We start from the raw sequence: 20,142 nt of genomic DNA on the forward strand, positions 1-20,142 counted from the left end.
ACTCTATGGTAATTTATAAATTTTCTATTGTGATGGCCTGCAGTGCTATTGACATCATTTGTAAAGAATATTTCAAAACATAAACTATTTTATTTCCAAAGTGTTTATTTGATAGCCAACAAAATTGCTTCCACAATGACAGTCACGCGGGTAGCGGAGTCCCGCACAGAATTTAAATTAAAAAGTCTACCTGAGGACGCTATATCCAGTGTGAAATTCGCACCTAAATCTAATCAATTTATATTAGTGTCTTCATGGGATTGTTCTGTGAGACTGTACGACGTGTCAGCTAATATCGAGAGACATAAATATAATCACGAACTGCCAGTGCTGGATGTTTGCTTTAGAGTACGTTTTTGTATATTACCGCGCTTTTATAACCTAACAGGATAATATATCAATTATTGTTTATTTCATATTTTTATAATATTAATCATCGTGTTGAAAATGTTTCTTTGCTTGTAAAATACAAAGAAAATATGTCAAATTACAGGATGGAGTCCATTCATACAGCGGTGGTTTGGATCAGACCCTCAAGATGTATGACCTGAACGCTGGTAGTGAGACTGTTCTTGGAGACCATAAGGGCGCCATAAGATGCGTGGAGTTTGCCAATGAAGTGAATGCTGTGCTGACTGGGAGCTGGGATGGTACTGTCAAGATGTGGGATAGCAGAGTGCCAAATTGTGTGGGCACTTACAATCAAGGGAATGAAAGAGTAATACATGTTCTACGTTCATATAATAAACCTCAATTTTTGTTTGTGTTTCTCACTATTCAAATAATATATTAAAACAAATTGTCTGTTGGATCTTACAACTGCCGTTATCAGTCATAGTAAGGGATTCTTTATTTAGTATACTGTTATGGCTCATTTAGTTAAAATATTGATATTTTTTAAGGAGTTTGGTAGTATTATTTGGCTGTGTTGTCTGCAAATTAGAGCATACTCCACTGATATATAATAATATAATGCAGATTATTGATCACTTCTTCACTTAAACATAGTGAGGTTTATAAGAATGCAAAAATTTATGTTTTATTTTTATCTTTGTTTTGAGAATATTCTTCCTCTTTATATTAATTTCATTGTATTTATGGATTCAGAAATGAACATTTCAGACCATATTTATTACCAATATTGACATCTTTATAAAGAAATTAATTAAAACTTTTCAGGTTTACACAATGAGCATTGTTGGTGAGAAGTTTGTAGTGGGCACATCAGGTCGCAAGATATTTGTGTGGGATGTTCGTAACATGGGACATGTAAATCAAAGACGGGAATCCTCACTCAAGTACCAGACCAGATGCATCAGAGTGTTCCCGAACAAACAGGGCTATGTATTGAGTTCAATAGAGGGTCGAGTGGCCGTCGAGTATCTGGACAGCAATCCAGAGGTCCAGAAAAAGAAATATGCCTTCAAATGTCATAGAATAAAAGATGGTGGTCAGTTTATGCTTCTGTTATTATTTTGTTTATAGATTATTTTTGATTGTTGACTAGATATAGTCTGTGACGTTATCTGTTTTGTCTTAGATGTTCCATTCAGAGAGAAATTTAAATGATGTGCTTAATGTAATAGATATTACTATGTCACCTCACAGTCACTCACCTATAGTATGCGTCTTGTGAGTTCATATTAAATTCAACTGTTACGGATCTCTGTGGAAACAAAACGAAATGAAGGGATACATTATAGTCTTTAGAATCTATTATGTCTTATCTGCGTTATTGAAAAGTTTTATCAAAATCCATTGAGTATTTATTATGTGAGCATGCAATAAACATCCATAAGTCTTGACAGTTTTTTCTATTCATAATATTTGTAAGATTAGTAGAATGAAAGAATTTAAATGTAAATTTATAATTAAATGTGAGTTTTTCTTCTTAAAATTAAATCAATTCTCATTACACTTTAATTTCTAATAAATAAAATATAATAGCATTTTCTGTTTAGTGATTATTTCTAAATGATGTTGTATTTTACAGGACTAGAGAAGATATATCCTGTGAATGCTATCAGCTTCCACTCTGTGTACAATACTTTTGCCACGGGAGGCTCCGATGGCTATGTCAATATATGGGACGGTTTCAACAAGAAAAGACTGTGTCAGTTCCATAGGTAAATATGGCGCATACATTTGTTGTTGCATGTTCAAACATTACATAACATACCTATGTGACAGTTTAAGCTGAGTATACTAAACAATAGTTCTTTGGAACTCATTTGTTTTTTACTAAGTCTTACTAGGTCTTACTCAAATATGAGGAGTATTGTACCATTAAATAAGTGATTACTTGAATTTCTATGTGTTGTTAAATGGCCACAATATATTTTTTTACCTTAAATTGCTAAGCTATAATAAGGTCTGGTGATGTTTTTCGTCATGAATACAATAATCATTCTAAGTAGTGTGTATATTTTACATTGTGTCATAAAATCATATCAGTCAATTTTCATATAAAATTTTAATAGAAACGATATAAATTACTTTATTTTCAATTCAAATACATATTCCTCATGTCTTCACGTCCTAAGTCTCATTCTTCCCAGTAACTTCAATATTCCTAATAATTTCAGATACAACACAGCCGTGTCATCTCTGTCGTTCTCTCACGACGGTTCAGCGCTGGCCATAGCGTGTTCTCAGCTCGACGACTCTGACGATACTCCCGAGGACGTGCTCTACATACGCTACGTCACCGACCAGGAAACCAAACCCAAGTGACGTGTCCCGCGACTCTACAATGATAGTGACGTTCTGTGCCGATAGTGTCTAGTTTTTTGTTTTGTTCCACGTTTTGTTAGCTTCGATGTCAAATCTAAGTGCGACTCGACGAACTGTCACCGGTGTAAGGTGCGAGCTGATGACGTCATCGCCTGTGCCGCTATTGTAAATTGATAATTGTTTTGAATTATAAGTGTAGTCGCAGACGTAATTATTATTAATGAAGAGAGTTAGTCCATTAATATATATCCATACGGTCGAGCGCTTGAGATCTGGACCAAAACGTGTCGGACGCCGGCATCGGGTCACGCGCCAGGTGCCGAGTCCGCGATCTTAGGTTTAAGTGAATGATGATTAAGTAATAAATAATACAATAAGTTTTCAAATTTATTTCACTGTCACGGCGCGACGGCTGATCGGCTGATCGGCTGGACGCTTTATATTGATATTTATATTGTGTGAGTGAAATTATTTTATAGCTTCGACGACAAAGAGCAAAGGAAATTGTTAACGGAAACCGATGTGGTCGGAAGTGCTACCAGTCCAATTGACACATCATTGAATCTGTCCAGTGAGCTTGGCTTATGAATAACTCAAGGGAAGCCCTTAAAGGATAGTAGCTTTAAACCTGTCCCAATGCACACAATTCTTGTTGAACATTCGTTCAATCACGTGATTAATTGTTTACAATGAAAAATATCCATCAAGGTGAAGCCCGCGAATGTTAGTCGTATTAGTTATTTTCATTAAGTAAACGTATTAAGAAAACATTCTTAAATAGCTTTAATTTTTACGGTAAAAGTATTTGATTACATTCTGTCTCCCGAGTTAAGTATTGCCGTTTCTTTAACACGCTGATTTTTGTTAATTCCTCTGTTTTTCCGTCACTGAGCTATAACTACTCGAGTTTTTAATAAAAAATGTATGCTTATCCTTTAGTATCACCCAATGCCCCTTCCGTTCTCAATATTATATAAATCCCAAAAGGTGTACGAGTCGTTACCTTTAATATCTTAACCATGATGATTGTAAAGATTTCTTGAAATTTTTCTTTTAAATAGTTTTCATGTCTACATGCTAATGATTCGACTCGAAGACTTGGAACAAATGAAATATCTGGCTTTAGATGTTCCGTACATAAAAGAGAATTTGCACGCCATATAGGAAAGTATTAAAACGTAAACTAAACATTTTCAAATTAGCACATTTCGCAATGCACACTGATGGGGCCGTGCATTCCGCAATTAAATTTAAGAGCGGGGTTTAACTTTGAAGGTTATGATCTTATTTTAAAAGACATAGAGCTTAAAGTATGAGAGTGAGCTGCAGCTTAAGATTGTGGACAAATAAGCTCGGCTGAACTAAAACGTACAAACAATACATATTTGAGACCACCTAAAGCCTTCTCAGAACTGTTGCGTTTTGAAGTTTTGCGTAATGGTTCTGTATTTGCAATACTCTAAGTTTAATTGAGTTCTAGTACCGTGTTTGCCAAACAAGTAATTTTCTTGTTTAAGTATATAGAAATATGCTCTTCTGTTGTAACGGCCATCATTAGATGTATATTTATTATGCTAAAAAATTTGTTAGTTTTCTTTTGGGAAATGGCGGATTTGTTTTTAAGATATATAAAATTCACCGTCATAGGCGGTATATATATACGTTAACACGAATACGATGTAAAATCCCATTTTCCATACTTGTTATATCACTAAATAATTTGTTAAAGTGAAAGTACTAAAAATTGAAAGTACCTACGAATCCTCAGTTGTCCCGATGACGCTGTCAAAGTCAATACATCAACAATGAAGTAGAAAAAAAAAATTATACAAGTAACTGATAAACTGTACGCTGCAAGATTTCTACGATGGCATTTAAATATCTAACGCGGTTTAATCTCTTTTTATTTTATAATTATAAATGGAACAAAATTAATGGTATTAATGTATTGATATGGGTACACACACCATATCGATAGAAGAATATTTTTTTTACTTCCTGAAATAATTAATAGCGTTTTTATGCATACTTAGGAAGGTGTTTATTTTATATGTTTCTTTCGAAAGGAGTACAAAAGTAATGAAGTAAACCGAATTTTCAGCATTCGGATCCTGTATTAATAGCGCAGGTAATTGTTTTTAAGGCAAATGTAAAATAATGAGATCTAAGATTTTCGCCAGTAGTCATGGAAATAAAATTAATATATTTCAGATTTACTAAGCCTTTATAATTATTTTTAACAACATACTCCCAACGTTTCGGTTACTTGCAGCAACCGTGTACGTCCTTATCTCGTCTGCCCGTGTGTTGTGATTTTCATTCTGATATTTTAATGTATCCTTTAAAAATAATAAAAAATATCTAACACTGTAAACATACATTTAGAATGTTTTTATAAAGCTGATTAAAAAAGGAACGAACGGTTAGAACCTCCAGAACGTAATATCCATCTAGCAACGTTTCCATCTTCTTTTACCATAAACGCAAAGCTGTGTTTTTTAAATTGCTTTTAATGCAATATATAACATCATATTTAAAACTAGCTTTACCCGCGACTTCATCCGCACTGAATATTTATTCTATTGTTATGATATAAAAGTAGTCTTAGCTATTCGTTATTCCAACAGCTACCTTCCAGTAACACTCCCATCAAAATTGGTTTAGGTCTTTCAGATATTTGACACAATAAGCAGACAGACAAATGAAAATTATAAATAAAAACACATTTTATTTACAATTCGAAGTCGAAGTCGAAAGTTATACATTAGTGGGTAACTATTTTATATAAAATCTTGTTTTAGGACCCCAAATGTTAGATATCTTCATAACATTAGTAAGAATTATAATATTTAAAGAAATTGACAATATAATTACATAATACTGGCGTGTCTACTGTCCGCGTGATGTTGAACAAGCAATTAAGTACAATTAGTAAAGTGAACATCGTCAGATTTAACAATGACGACGTACTTAGCCAGGGAGCAGGGTTAGCGGATGCCACCTACGCCACGGCCGAGAATACTCTCACATGTAACTAAAGCAAAAAGGGTGATTAAATATTTAATGGTTAACATTACTTATTATTCACATGCAGTAGCATTTTTAAATAATGATTTGCACGTCGTAATAGAAGGTTCAGATAAGAAGTGATATTGACTTTAATTTTCTATTTTTATTCTAGTGTAGTCTAGGTCAATGCTCTGAAGACTCATCGTAAATAACATATTGTTTTTTCTATTAATATTGACATATAAATAGAAAGGCATGACTTGATCGTGACTTTTATTTTCAATTTTTTTTTATCTTTTAGTACATCGCCTTAATATTTAATCTGTATTATTTTTATATGTATTTTGACACTTCATAGACAAGTTATAAATGTGTATAGTTAACTCTTCGATAAAATCTTTAAATATGATGTCGATATGTTGACATAATTTTTAACCTTATAGATTCAACTATATCTACTTACCAGAAAGCCGCGCCCATTTCGAGCCGCTAAAACCTTACGGTATCTTCCATTTATTGCCATTTATTAATAAACTAAATGACGAAATCTGAGATGTAAGGCACATATTTAGTAGAGAATGTTTATATACCTATATATATGTGTAAAGTCTATAGTATAGAATTGCATATTAGTAATATTAAGGTAGCTCTTGTTAATATTCCGCAAATATCGAGGTAAAAAGTAATTTTGCGTATCTAAAGTGCCCTTAACGCCGGGATCATGACGCTAACAGATGAAAACTGCGCCAGTAGCCACATCTTAATTGAAAACCATTAAATAAATAGTCACAAAAACACTCTTTATCTCCATTGGAAATGAGAATGGCAATTTACATTGATAAGGGATGGAACAGATATCACTTCTATAATCTACGCCGTTAACTTAAAAGCTGAGTATTTTAGTTTTTGTAATAAAGTTTTTATAGTTTTTAATGGTTTATAATATTTATCAATTTAAGCTGTTTATGCCGTCTAGTGCATTAATTTCACAAGTCAGTTATGTGTGTGCTTTGTTTTATGTTATTTTATACATAGGGCTGTAAGTGTAGTTATAGAATAAGGAATAGGGAAATTTTTGTTCCAAGATTTTTTGTTTCCAAAGTTTTGTGTCTGTTAATATTGATTGTTTAGAAGTATTTTAAAAAGGTAACACTTGTGTATATTTTCAATTGAAAACAGTGAGTGTATGTACTGTGGCACCTAATTTGATCATTCAATATGTCTCGGGACGTCGCGTGGGCGCGTATTAAGTACCTCGTTATATTTAGTATGCGATTGTCCGTTCATGAATTATTCCACGTGGTCTACACAAAAATAACAATTGTTCATAAAGTGACTGTGTGACTACGCTTTATGATATAAAAAATTTAAAGTCTTCGATCCGTAATGGAACGAAAAATAGAAATGTTTAGAAATTATTCACTAAGAAAATAGAATTATATAGAAATATCATCAGGAGATAAAAAATAAACGTTTTATGACCTACAATATTTTAGGAATGTATATGTCTTGCATATTAACTGTCATTTCTTTGGGTAATGATGTGTATTGATGTGTATAGACGTAAGTGTATATTTTATTTTTTCTTTATCCGAAAAGCGGAGTACGAGACAACTATTTTTCTATTAAGTAAAAGCCCAAACTTCGATTAGGATCTTGTCAAGTATATGGTAAATAAAAATGTAATAAAATGGTCACCGTCCACGGCGTCCAGTCATTCCGTCTGGGAATTATTGATCTCGAGCGTCTTGAAACAGTACAAATGTGTTGAATCAGCACTCACACACTTTCCCATACTTCACATTGAGTGCATTTTTAATGATCACTTCACTGATCATAGCGGCCGTGTTATACAACTGAATACATGTGTGTGTTGAACATTCCGTGTGTATGTGTGTGCGAATTATTACACCGCAACACGAGTATTTTTACCATTCAAATAATAAAAGGGCGAAGGTTTTGGAAAGTCATTAATATTTCTATGGTTACATTACGTACGCTGTCCACAGATTGGTTTCGACGGCCTTGACAAATATCAACGTTTATTCATGGACAATTTGGTGTACTTACGAAATACATGATCAGTTATTAATGGAGCCATTAAAGAATGTCATGTTAACATGAAATATGGACGGTTACAAACATTCATATGTATTCATTATAGCTCGCGGCGAATTTTGCTACTTTCACACCATAAGAGACATTTAAGGAATTTTTAGGTCTAAGGTAATAACGGATGAAGATGGAAGGTCGCATTTATTAACGTCTGACGCAATTAGTTGTTTTAATGTTTTGATGGTTCTTTTATATTAAGGGGCTATCATTTATAAATTAAATTCGTATCATAAACACGTCACTCCTATGGTTACTGGGAATGAACACGTGTTATATTACATTAACTAGTATTTAGATCTAACGTAGGTCACCTTACTCCTGATTTATTCCATGTCACCCACACACGCCGGGTTCTGGGTGGTTCAAGAGCCATGTAATTCATATTGCGATCATTATTATTTCCCCCCGAAGACGAACAATATACCACTTTCTCACATCCAATGACAAATTGCGAGTGAATTAATACCGAGTCGCGTTTGTACGTATAAATCAAACGGGGCGATTTTCACAGCGGGCTGTAGGTCGTACATTATTAGCTTGCTTCTCATATATCAGTTTTAGGCTCTATTTTCTCGGCAGTATGGTTATTAACAGACGTATTTGCGCGAATGAAAGTTTTGCCAGCGCACAATGTTACGTTCGCGCTGCAAAAGAATCTTTGTCAGTTATTTTAAAGTATAATTTGGCTCGTACTCCGCCGCGATGTTTTTCCAAACGGTGTTAAATATACGCAGTCGCTGGAGGATGTTATTGCTCAGTGTCTTCGCGGCCAGTAGGGATGTGCAATTTACTTCGGCCGGTCCTTTATGCGTGTCCTCAGTATATAATATGAGCTGGCAATTTATTTCAAAAGATCCAAAGTGATTCATTAGAGTAATGCGACGTCTGGCGATCAAACATTGTCGCATTAAAAAAATTATCATCCTTTTAACGATATCATATGTTTTCACGTTTTATTGAGTAGACCTGAGTAAACGACTAATGTCATGTACCTCATCAAAATCGTTTTTTTTTTTCATTTAAGTAATATTTAATGTGTAGGTATACATCACAACACTACATGAGCGTATTGTTACAGGGTGCTTGAAAACAAATGTGTTGTACATTACAGGTCGAGCGCTCTATTACTGTTAATATTATAACCAAATTAATAATCTGTGGCTCTCGGCTACAAACGACTCCGGATTTATTGTTTTTGAAATTGATGTCATTTATAATTATTGTAACATCGTAGATTCATAAGATGCGAGAGTTTTGAAGTCAATCATTACATAAGTCAGTTTAATTTCTAGTTAAATTAACTCTAATATTTGAATGTTTTGTTTTTACATGACCACAGTTAATTGAACCTCGAATAAATCTATTTATAGAGTACCAGATGATTTTTACGCTCACGAATTAAAAATTGAACCAATGAAATGATAAATATTTTTGTCAATCACTTTATTTATGAGTGTTTTTTTTTTATAACAATGGTGAAATTGGCAACTGAGTCTATTTATAAGTTAGAGCAGATTTGACTCGTTTGTTGACGTACTATATGTTGATGTCGTTGTGAAATTTAAGATTAGTATCGAATACAGTAAATAAATGGCTTTTCTAATATATTGACATGAGTCTAGTGCGGGTTTCTGTTGTCTATAAAATAACTGACAGGTCTAAAGTTGCAATTTCTGCGAAAGACTTTGTAGAGGAACTCTATGAGATAAAAAATGGTTAATTTAGTACCAACCGTTTGTATTTTTTTTTATTTTTATCAACGAAACTTTGTTTTCCAAAGGTGAAGTATAAGTTTAAAATATCCGTATGAACCTGGATGAACATTTGTAAGTGCAATTAAATTCTGCTTAGATGTTAGGCGACACACAGGAATACAGTTAAGACATTACACAAAAATAACTCGTATAACAAATAATGGACACTTTAGAATACAAATGATACTTATATATTATTTAAACTGGTAGATATTTAAATTTATTTTATATGTAAAAATAAAAGCGATGTAATTCAAGCTAAGTCTACATCAAATTCCATTAACAGTAAATGCAAATGTAATTTCTGTTAATGAACAGTAAACGTGTGACACTATGAATCAAATTAGTTTTACGACGGACACCTCGCGGCGGAAGCCGAGTCACTATCAGGTGTTAAAAATGATTTAATAAACGGATTCAGGCTTGTGACCAGCTCCATCGGGTTTATGTATTGTTGACACAAGCCTGTTTTGAGGCCACCGATGTTAAAACGCCTTCAATATTAGCACCTCTGTTTTAATAGTGTTGCAACGTTTCAAACCTTCAAGTATCAACAATTCAATTCAATAAAACTAACATGTTTTTGCTATTTTTCTATTTACAACATTAAACATTTTAAATTAATAGTTACTTAGGCGTAGTTCAATGAATTATGAAAGCGATAAAAATAGATATAAATTGTTAGTTCAGTCCTTTTGGAAAACCTGCTGAAGGTTTTTTTCCCTCAGAAGCCATGGTGGGAACAAGACTTTATATGCTTCCTTTTTCTATGCTGGTTCTTAGAGATAGATAGAGCCCATGTTTATTGTGTGTGTAATGAAAAATATTGTTTTTAATATATTAAATGTAACGGCAAAGGACGTTTTGATATTCACGTAATTAAAGAAATAAATAAATTTGGAATGATAACACACCCGTTGCATACTAGATATTGAACAATATAAAGAAAAAACATACTACAAGAGGAAAAAATGTTTCTTAATAAGATACTGTATATATTTCTATAAAAATAATAATAATGTCCAAGAACTTAAAACTAAACGAAACACAGCAAGGACAATTAAAGAAGTTAACTTAACTGTATTGATATTAAATATTTTATAATATTGCCGGACGGATTGGTTTCTTAACGAATATTGAGAGATCATTTGAATAGATCGTCTCATTAAATTTGAGCTGTTATTTGACAAATCGTAACTATTGCGAAATGTCAAACTTTCTTACGGATTATAATTAACATATGTCACATTTTTTTGTAAATGTCACCGGCAATTAAGGTTGCCAAGACAGATGACTACTTCGATATCCCAAATAATTCTTTTGTAAAGTTTTCATTGAAAAAACAAAAGTGGTCTATTAAGGAGCGTATCTTTATGGTTTGAAATTTATTTATAAGATAATGAGATCTATGTAGAAGTTGTTAAATTTATCTAAAACATAAAGTTATATCTGTTGTCGGTGGATATCATACATTGTAAGGATGTGAATCAGGACATGTGTAATTTAGTATCCATTAGGTGGGGTTAAGCGGCGGTAAATCAAATATGTTATCAAAATTCTGATATATAAATATTGACGTTTATGTATTGTTATTTACGAGGTATGTGCCTCGGGACATTCAGCTTTACATAGTGATACATTTTTACATTACACAATATTCAAAGTATTTTTGTTAAGTTAATATAGACCTGTGTGTGGATTCGCTCGATGCTGGTGATAGGTTACAAAGAAATTTAAGAATTCCGAGTTATTTAAAGGATTGTAAGATGTATACGGCCTGTGTGAGTAAATGAAAACAATTTTTTCACCGTCCCATTAAAGTCCAGCATCGACTTTTCAATTTCAACTCGAGAAGGTAAATTGTAAGCATTTATGGAGCTCACACGCTTTGGGTGGGATTGGTGCGCAAATACGCATCTATCATTAATAATTTAAAGGAAACTTTTATTTGAAACTTGATAAGGTTCAAAATTGATCGAGAGGAGCTTTTTAGACGGCATCGCTGTTAGTGTCGAAGTGTTTCAGGTACAGGTATTGTAAATCTATCCTCGCTAATGACTCAGCTTAGATGTCTTCTGACGGGCAGCTGATAAAGCACGTAATAAAAGCCCGCTCCGAACACCCTGTAAGTGCTGTGCCGCTAATAAAAGCACTTATTAATAAATTAACCATAGTTTTCCATAAACTTTATTGTATTCCTACGATCAGTGTACATGACTGATATCAGAAGTATTTATAACGAAAGTCATTTCCAACATAAACTATCTCGTATCATTCACATAAATGTATCTGATAATTTTTCAACCACAATAAAAAATAACGATCTTGTAATTTGATGTTAATTCATGGAAAGTTTAAAATAAATTCTATACTAATCGGGATAAATACATATATACACGGACGCAAAACAATTCCCACAAGAACCGTCGACATCTAATAAACATAAGATTTAAATAAAATATCAAAAGAATTTTCATTAATCAAAATATAATCGAAACGAGATGAATCGACCAGAGGTCACTGGTTTAAGAACCAATAGGCGATGGGAACACATTGTAAACAACTAATTTATAGCCGCATTCTGACCTCGCCGTATAGCCAGCCTCCCACGCAGCCTTCACACTGAAATCAATTTTAATCCACTATTATGTTATATGTTGAGCAACGACGATATACGGAACTCTTCCGTTGTCCCTGTGATCACGGACTACGGCTACTTGAAGTACTCGCTTAAACAATTTGTAAATTAAATTATTAAGAACGTCGCCAATGAACTTATGTGATAGTTCGTTCTGTACTTTAGTTTGTGAAAAGAAGATCACTATTTTTAAATTTCAGTTATCACATACTTTTATGTAAGCCAGGTTTAAAAGAAAACTATATGATGGATATAGTTAAGAGTTAATAAATAGCCTATCTAAAAACCCTAAGATACTGAGGTAATGAAAATATGATAAAATATAATGGAAGTAATACATATGAGGGTTATTTCAAGCGACGTTAACTAAGGAGGTTCTCGTTTCCTTTGTAATTTGTTCTTTCTTTGTAATTTCTTTTGTAATAATTATCGATAGCATTTGTTATCGACTTGGTCTGATTTAAAATTTATTAATATCGGATTATTAAGGATTTCTATAAAAATCTGCCCAAGACGTATAAAGACTTGATTAGTGTACGTGTGCTTCAACCATTATTTTTATCACCTCTATTATTATTTTTAATAACATTATAATATTATGCAAGTGAATTTATCGATATCTTTAAACCTGCTACTACAATTTTAAAATGTTAGTAGTTACACCAACAGCAATCAAACAAACATAGAAACAAAAATACAAACTGATGAATGTAAAAAAATATTACATGAATAAATTGTATGCTATTTCGCTGGAGCTCAAGTATTGAGTTAAATTTTAATGGTTAAGTAGGTCTTTTGATACACGGTGGATGTTTTTTTAACTTAGATCCACACAAAAGTATGGAAAATGTTTTGATGAGAGTCAAGTGGTAATAAAATTCGATCCTCGCCTACATATTATAGTAATTTAGTCAGGAAGAATCTGCAATTAAATAATTTTTACTTCAAAGAGGGAGGTGGTGGTGGTGGGGGGGGGGGACGAGTAAGAGATTGTAAATTGTTTGTTTTGATTATCTCCTAATTTTGTGATGCCAACAGATACGTAAGACTATTTTTAAAGTCGAATCATTGGATCAGTGGAGGCTAATTTAAATTTAAATAGTTGTTTATCAATACGTATGAATATATTAATATATACGATGACGTAATTATAATTTATGTATATGTGTTGCTAATTAATATTAAAAATATTTATTATGCAATAAAACTGTAATATTCAATAAGTTTCGTTGGACGCGGACTTGTTTAAATCTATTAGTTAAATGATAACAATCTCATTTCAATATTCAATTATTTTATTAGTGAGAACGTTCTCTTAAACAAATAATAGTTTAATATAGTGGCATCTTATTAATGCGAAAAATATAGTTCTGCTCGTAAATATGATTTAGTGTTACTTTTAGATACAGAAGTTGTTTATTTTTATATTTATAGTGTGTTGTTGGATTACGGGATCGAAGCTAGGGGGAGCGACTTGTAAATAATATAAGTAATACGAGCCCTCGTAAACCAATCAAAATCACGTAGACCTTGCCGGCGCTGATGGGCCTTCATTATTAGATTTAATAACACGGCCATTAGTTATTTAAGCATACAGTTTTCAATTACGCAGGAATATAACAGAAGCATGGATAGGACAAGAATATGAAGGGCTCTGAAAGACAAAGAGCATCGGCAAGTAATTTAATTATATAGCAATAAATAAATAGATGAGAATAAAACGTCCGTAAGATAATACTTGAAGTTGGTTCAAAGTAAGGCTTTTTATACATCATGTTGTGTTGAATTATCAGCTTATTAGTACTTGTGATTTAATGAAGATGTGTGTACATAAGTATATAAATACTTATCACAAGACCTTCGTCCATACAGACTTCACTTAGCAATTATAAGACGAGCGAGACGCCGATTATTTTTATTAATTCAACATATTAAACAAATCTATAGGTGTATAAAAATCAAATCGTCCGGTAGTAGTTTTCTCAACACAGCCGATCTTCGTACGTCTAATGTATTCACAAGCTCGGTATATTCTAAGTAAAATCTCTCATAATCTGTTCGATACCATTCAGAACGGGCGTCCTTACGGCTATAATCGTAAATTACGTTCACATAGCTGGTACGAATACTTCTAGTAGCTTTGGGGTGTCGATTACAAATGAACCTTACATACCATCGATAAGGGCGATAGTTGCGTGTCATATGAGTACCCATCATTGATTATCGGGTTACAAATTGCCTTAACATTGTTAGATTCAAATCATCTCATATCACACTTGTTAAAATTTGCATACACTCAGGGATTTGTTTGTATAGGTAATTGATTCTGAACAGTTCGTGTTATCTTTACTTACAGTTTAAATAGTCGATTTCGATAACAAAAATACTTTTATATTATTTTATAAGTCGTGCAGTAAATGTGAAGCTTTCGGTTACTGAACTTGTTCAGGCTATCGATTAGTTAGTGTATGTTTGCATTTTTTTTCATAAGGAGAATTCATCGAGGTAGCCGTTAGTGTTATTTAATTTTTATCTAAAACTCTAATACTTTGTGGAAAAGATATAGAATTTGACAACGGATATGAAAATAAAATATGTCGATATATAACCTTTTCATATCAGAACTATCTTGACAGTTTCGTGTCTTAGTACAGCTCAGTGGGATATTCCCTTCTTCACCTTCCATATAACGAGATACCTATTTATTAAGAGAACTAAATTGTCTGAAATGTATAATCGTTTAAAAAAATAATAACATCAAAAAATAGATTGACGAACCTATTCTAAAAAGTTTGATTTTGTAACGACTTTACACATGGTTTAGTAACGAAACAAAGTGTTAATATTGAAAATTAAAGAAAATTTAAGCGCAGTAAGAAGTAATCTAGAACGAGTTGAACCTACGTTTAGAGATAACCATAAACTGTGACTGTTGAATATCATAGACGAATATCATCAATAATTAGTGGACCTCCCATTGGTTTACAGCTGCAACGTATACACACACGTATATTTAATGTGTATATCGAACGACAGTCCGTTTACTTAATCACCTATTATTCAGTGATTGTTGGCCAGCCATTTTACATATATTATAGTTTTTATTTCATATTATTTATGATACATTATCATTCTGAGATAATTGATTGTTATAAATTACGAACGTAATATGTGGAAGAGGTTTAGAGAGACCCGAGACGTGTTTTTGTCACAAATATTGTAATAGTAATGTTAGAGAAATTCCTTCTCAGACATGAAAATCTTATAACTTGTACTTCAATTGCTATTTTTTTTTTAATCAGAGAGTTTCATAAAATGGGAATTAAGATTCATACATCCATACATTGGACTTCCAATTCGTGGGAATGACGATAAATATTGGTCTTGTATGTGTCTAATTTAATTTAAAGAATCCGTATAGTTTAGAATTCTCGAAGTGAGAAATCTCTCACAAGTGAAGGCTCGCCGCCGTTACCGGTTCCAAGGAACAGTTATAAAACAATATATTTCGTATAAATCAAATCGCAACTGTTGAAGACCTACAGCGACGGCCAGTACAACAGCTTTGGTCGCGGCCTACCCTCCTTTTATTGGCCAATTAGAAACGTCGCCTACGCACTAATTCGTTTGCATACATTAGTTTTGTTTAATGTATTGGAATCCAAATGGAACTGACTGGTGTTTTATGGCGTTCAGTTAATGATCACGTGACGACATTTTAAATCATTCATAGATGTTCAGAACACTCGTGTATACATAATGAGAATATTAGAATATAAAATATCATTAAAGGTGTATAATAACACGAAGCGTTTGTATTTTGATGCGTCTATTAATATATAAATGATTTTTGTGTTATATTTTTGGATTTAAATAAAATAGATTTGTTTCTTTGATTAGATACATTTATCGTGAGTTCACAGTCTGTGTTGCGAGTGCTACGAAACTCTACGTAATAAATAATCATGAAGCAAGAATATTACTTTCAAATTTTCTCCTTTTATTCCTTGGAAATAAAGAAATATAATTCGGTTAAATATAATTAAACTCATTGACAAATTAAAATCTAATAAAGACTGATCTATTTTGCTCGAATTTCCCTTGGCTGGTCTTCTTATATATTTTTCCAGGTCATTATCTAGTTTGTGCAAAAGAAAATACCAGAATCGTGAAGTTTCAGCATCATGAAGGAAAATTTAAATACATATACACTTCTATATTCATCATTTGTAGAAGTAAAATTTGGAAAAACAAAAACCTAGGCACAGTTATTTAGCTCTGGTCGGATCGAAGGTGTAAGAACGTATCGGAAACAATGTTACCCCGACACTAAATCAATACCCCTATCAAAGGCCCCATCGCTTTTGTCAAAATACGTTCGGAATGCTATAAATGTAAGTTAATATAAGATGTGTATTAACGTTTAGTTCCTGGGATGCTTGTAATGGTCCGAGAAATCTGAAAATGTCACTTAAAATAATCGTGTTCATTAGTAAACATTTAAAACGCGCATTACTATGGTCGGGTGCCGGCGCCTGATCACAATCTGTGTACATCCAGCCCTCTCCGACGTATTCGGTTATCTGATGTCGGAGCGAGACGGAAGTGGACCTCTTAAATAAGGGATAGAGGTGTCTCGATTCTATCTAAGCGATACGAACTAATTAAGAAGACCTCTGGAGATGTTGCACAATTAACTTACGTCTTATTGAGATGATTCTAAACGATTCAATTTAGAAGATGGCTTAAGTTAAACGATTATATTTAGTCGGAGGTTTTGTATCAGTGTTAAAATTCGTAACATTGTTGTGTCCCGGCCTGTTTTAATCTGATTTTCTTTGTACGTTTAATTTGTCACCTCAATGCGTTAGTTTGTGAAGTATTTAATAGATATTATTTAGTTGAAACCGCTTCCATGATTATTGAAGTATAAGTGGTGTACATGATAACTAAGTTATAGAGAACTGATTGAAGGCTTTCATTTAATTAAGAAATCGTGAACTGACAGTATCAATTATAATAACGTCGGTGGTCTGGAAACGGTAATGTTATTAAAATATAATATCACTTTCGAGGTCAGATCTATTCATATATAGTATGCAGTGATTGGTCAGTGATCTGGCGGTTTTATAATTATTATTTAAAGCCTAAACGACCGGAGAGATGTGTTAAGAAGAACTCAGAAAATCCGTTTAGTAAAAGTCAAAGATATTCGTGTGAAACACTCCGCTGTTGGATAAAAGTTAGTAGAAAGTCCATAATAATTTGTTAATATTGTGACTTTTATTTGTATATCATTTTATGGCAGATCTCGCCGTCTACAAGTGCACTTGTGATACAAACTTTTTACAATACATAATAGCCATAGATTAGAAAGTTCACGAGTGGTTCAGTGATCGCGTGATCGGAACTCGATTGTCTAATCGATTTCATACCGAGCGAGAAACATCACAAACTAAAACAATTATAGATTATAATAAATAAATAGTGTTAATTATAATCCCGCTCTTCTGTCAAATGTGTTTCACGGTTGTTGGCTGTTATTGCTCAACGACGAATCGATTCCTTTATATCAATATTAAGATTTAAACGAGCGAGAGTCGAACATCACTTTAATTACTGTTACGGATGTTTGAACAAACTAGCACATCCTTTATACAGTGTGAGTAACCCTGACTTGTATCGTCACACTACACACGGAGAGTTAATAGTTTTAAATGATAAATTGAAAACATGTTGTAAGCGTATATGGCGACAGAGAGGCTCAAAACAGAATCGGTAGTCACCGATTATAACATTGAAAGGCTATTGAACTTATTAATTATTACTTGATATGCCTTTATATACTTACATACTAAATGTGGTAATGTTTTATCTGATATTTAAGGCTTTAAATCTATACTTATCAATAATAATTAATGTCATTACATGAGAAAGATAAGAGTAAGAAAAACATTCTCTGAGATAGGAAATAGAATTCACGTCGTCAGGAATATTTAAGACGCGACTGTTGGAACAGATCCCCGCACGTGGAGACGGCTTGTAAACCAAGGCTCATTCAGAGCCGTTACTGAAACCGTTCCTATTTCAATATTGTGAAATGTTGGAAATGGTGACAATATTTCTAGTAACAATAATATTACGCTACTCTCGAGAATAATATTATAATCTCCTTAATTGATCACATTATACAATTTCAGGATCCAGTTTACTTTTATATTTAATTAGTCTTGAACTATTGACACATCGCGTTTTGTTAAATTATAGGCAATGCATCAACATAATTCAAAGTATAGTTTTAATCAAGTGGTCTATATCCTCAGAACTTTTTTCCACGTATTAAAGTTACGCTTCCAGAAAAGGGTTTTCATTGAGAGCTGATAGATGACAAAACATTGGCATTATTGTAAAGTTTTACAATGGAATGTTTGGGAGAATTAGCATGAATCTGTAACTCATATAAATTGTCTCTCTGTTAGTTATAATTAAAAACGATGTGTTTGAAAGTTATTTGTAAGATAAATGAGAGCCGTTGTATTTTTCGTTAAAGTCGATCTAAACTGTTTCGATGTGTGTTTGTTTTGTGGATCATCCATTATCTTAATAACTTTGAACGTTGTTTGTTTTTATTGTAGCGTTTCATTGGAGCCGATATATTTTTAATTACATATAATTGTTGGCAACGATTTTATATAGTGATGCCGTTCACTGACATATATCGATAATTATCAATATATATCGATAAAGTGAAAGTAATATCGATATTGATTTATGTGATAAAATGTATGAGCGTGAGAATAATAGTAGTTTTGTTTAATAACCGTTCAGTTCTTTTGACTAATGCAGCGTTTAATGTAATAATACACATGACAGACTTAATGTTAGGTTGTACGTCTATATATGTAAATATTTAAGGTGGAGTAAGAAATATTTTTTTAGTGAAAGTCTTTGACCACGGATTTAAGAATGAAATAATAAATTATATGGTAAAACAACATACACCATCCAGAAAACGAACATACCTCATATATCTCTGTTTAATAAAATATAAATATAAATATTTTATTAATGTGTAAGCACCAATTAAAACATCAAGACACCGCCTCGATATCGACGGCCATCAATCAAGAGAGGTGAAGACATTATATGTGTTTATTAGATCAATAACTTTAAAGATAATGTACGCTAATAGTGATGTATCTTACTATATCATCGTGATACTTCTCATACCTATAGCTATTTACATTGCTTCCTGTATCGATATCGATGTCATCATTTTAACAAAAGTTATACATTTTTTTCATAAAGCAATAACAAATTTTAGTACTTTATAACAGTATTCTTTACACGTGTAGTCCTGAACATTAAAATGTATCTCCACCGGACAAATTAAAGTATCTTAATATATCTAATTACGAGCGGGACCGACTCTCGGAACCTGCGTTTAAATAATGATATCATTAAAACGCGGAAAGGTCAATTTTTAATTATTTTAATATATTCCATAGAGACGATGAACTCATCACAGCGGGTTGAAGCGTTTCCTTACAGCTTCATTATGCATTTTTTACTATCCATAACAAAAATTACCCATCTTTATTAATATAATTATCCATTTATCGATTAACTGGCTCACGCCTCCATTCCGTATGGGTTTCCTTTTAACGGGACGATTTTATCGCGTGATCTCTTAATGATGTTTCGTTGGAGCTGGATAAAGTAATGAGACGTCTCCGCGGAACACATTAGGTGCTTGTTCTGTGCTCGATGGCTCCTCATACTTTAGAAGCCTCGGCTACGATTGAGATGTGCTCGTTAACAATCGTGTCAAATATTTATAACAAACTATTTCAACTTCGCTCCGAGTTGATTGTTGGTAACGAGTTATGACAT

At 32.7% G+C, this 20,142-nt stretch overlaps 1 protein-coding gene across 1 annotated transcript; it reads left to right on the forward strand.

Moving 5' to 3' along the window:
• The first annotated feature begins 12 nt into the window (after window positions 1–12).
• Window positions 13–3,119, forward strand: LOC116772508 (mitotic checkpoint protein BUB3). Its single transcript, XM_032664726.2, has 5 exons — window positions 13–348; window positions 494–718; window positions 1,180–1,450; window positions 1,994–2,126; window positions 2,586–3,119. Exons 1-5 carry the CDS (start codon window positions 136–138, stop codon window positions 2,731–2,733), a joined length of 990 nt encoding a protein of 329 aa, XP_032520617.2. The 5' UTR covers window positions 13–135; the 3' UTR covers window positions 2,734–3,119.
• The last annotated feature ends 17,023 nt before the right edge of the window (window positions 3,120–20,142 follow it).

Source organism: Danaus plexippus, chromosome 12, assembly GCF_018135715.1.
Source record: "Danaus plexippus chromosome 12, MEX_DaPlex, whole genome shotgun sequence".
In the NCBI taxonomy this organism is placed as follows: Eukaryota; Metazoa; Arthropoda; class Insecta; order Lepidoptera; family Nymphalidae; genus Danaus; species Danaus plexippus.

What these genes read in the sequence shown, in the direction of transcription:
- LOC116772508 (XM_032664726.2), top strand. Translation starts at nt 136, where the DNA reads ATGACAGTCACGCGGGTAGCGGAGTCCCGCACAGAATTTAAATTAAAA. An exon ending in TGCTGGATGTTTGCTTTAGA is followed by an intron (nt 349 to 493) that starts GTACGTTTTTGT and finishes GTCAAATTACAG; the next exon opens with GATGGAGTCCATTCATACAG. An exon ending in AGACTGTGTCAGTTCCATAG is followed by an intron (nt 2,127 to 2,585) that starts GTAAATATGGCG and finishes TAATAATTTCAG; the next exon opens with ATACAACACAGCCGTGTCAT.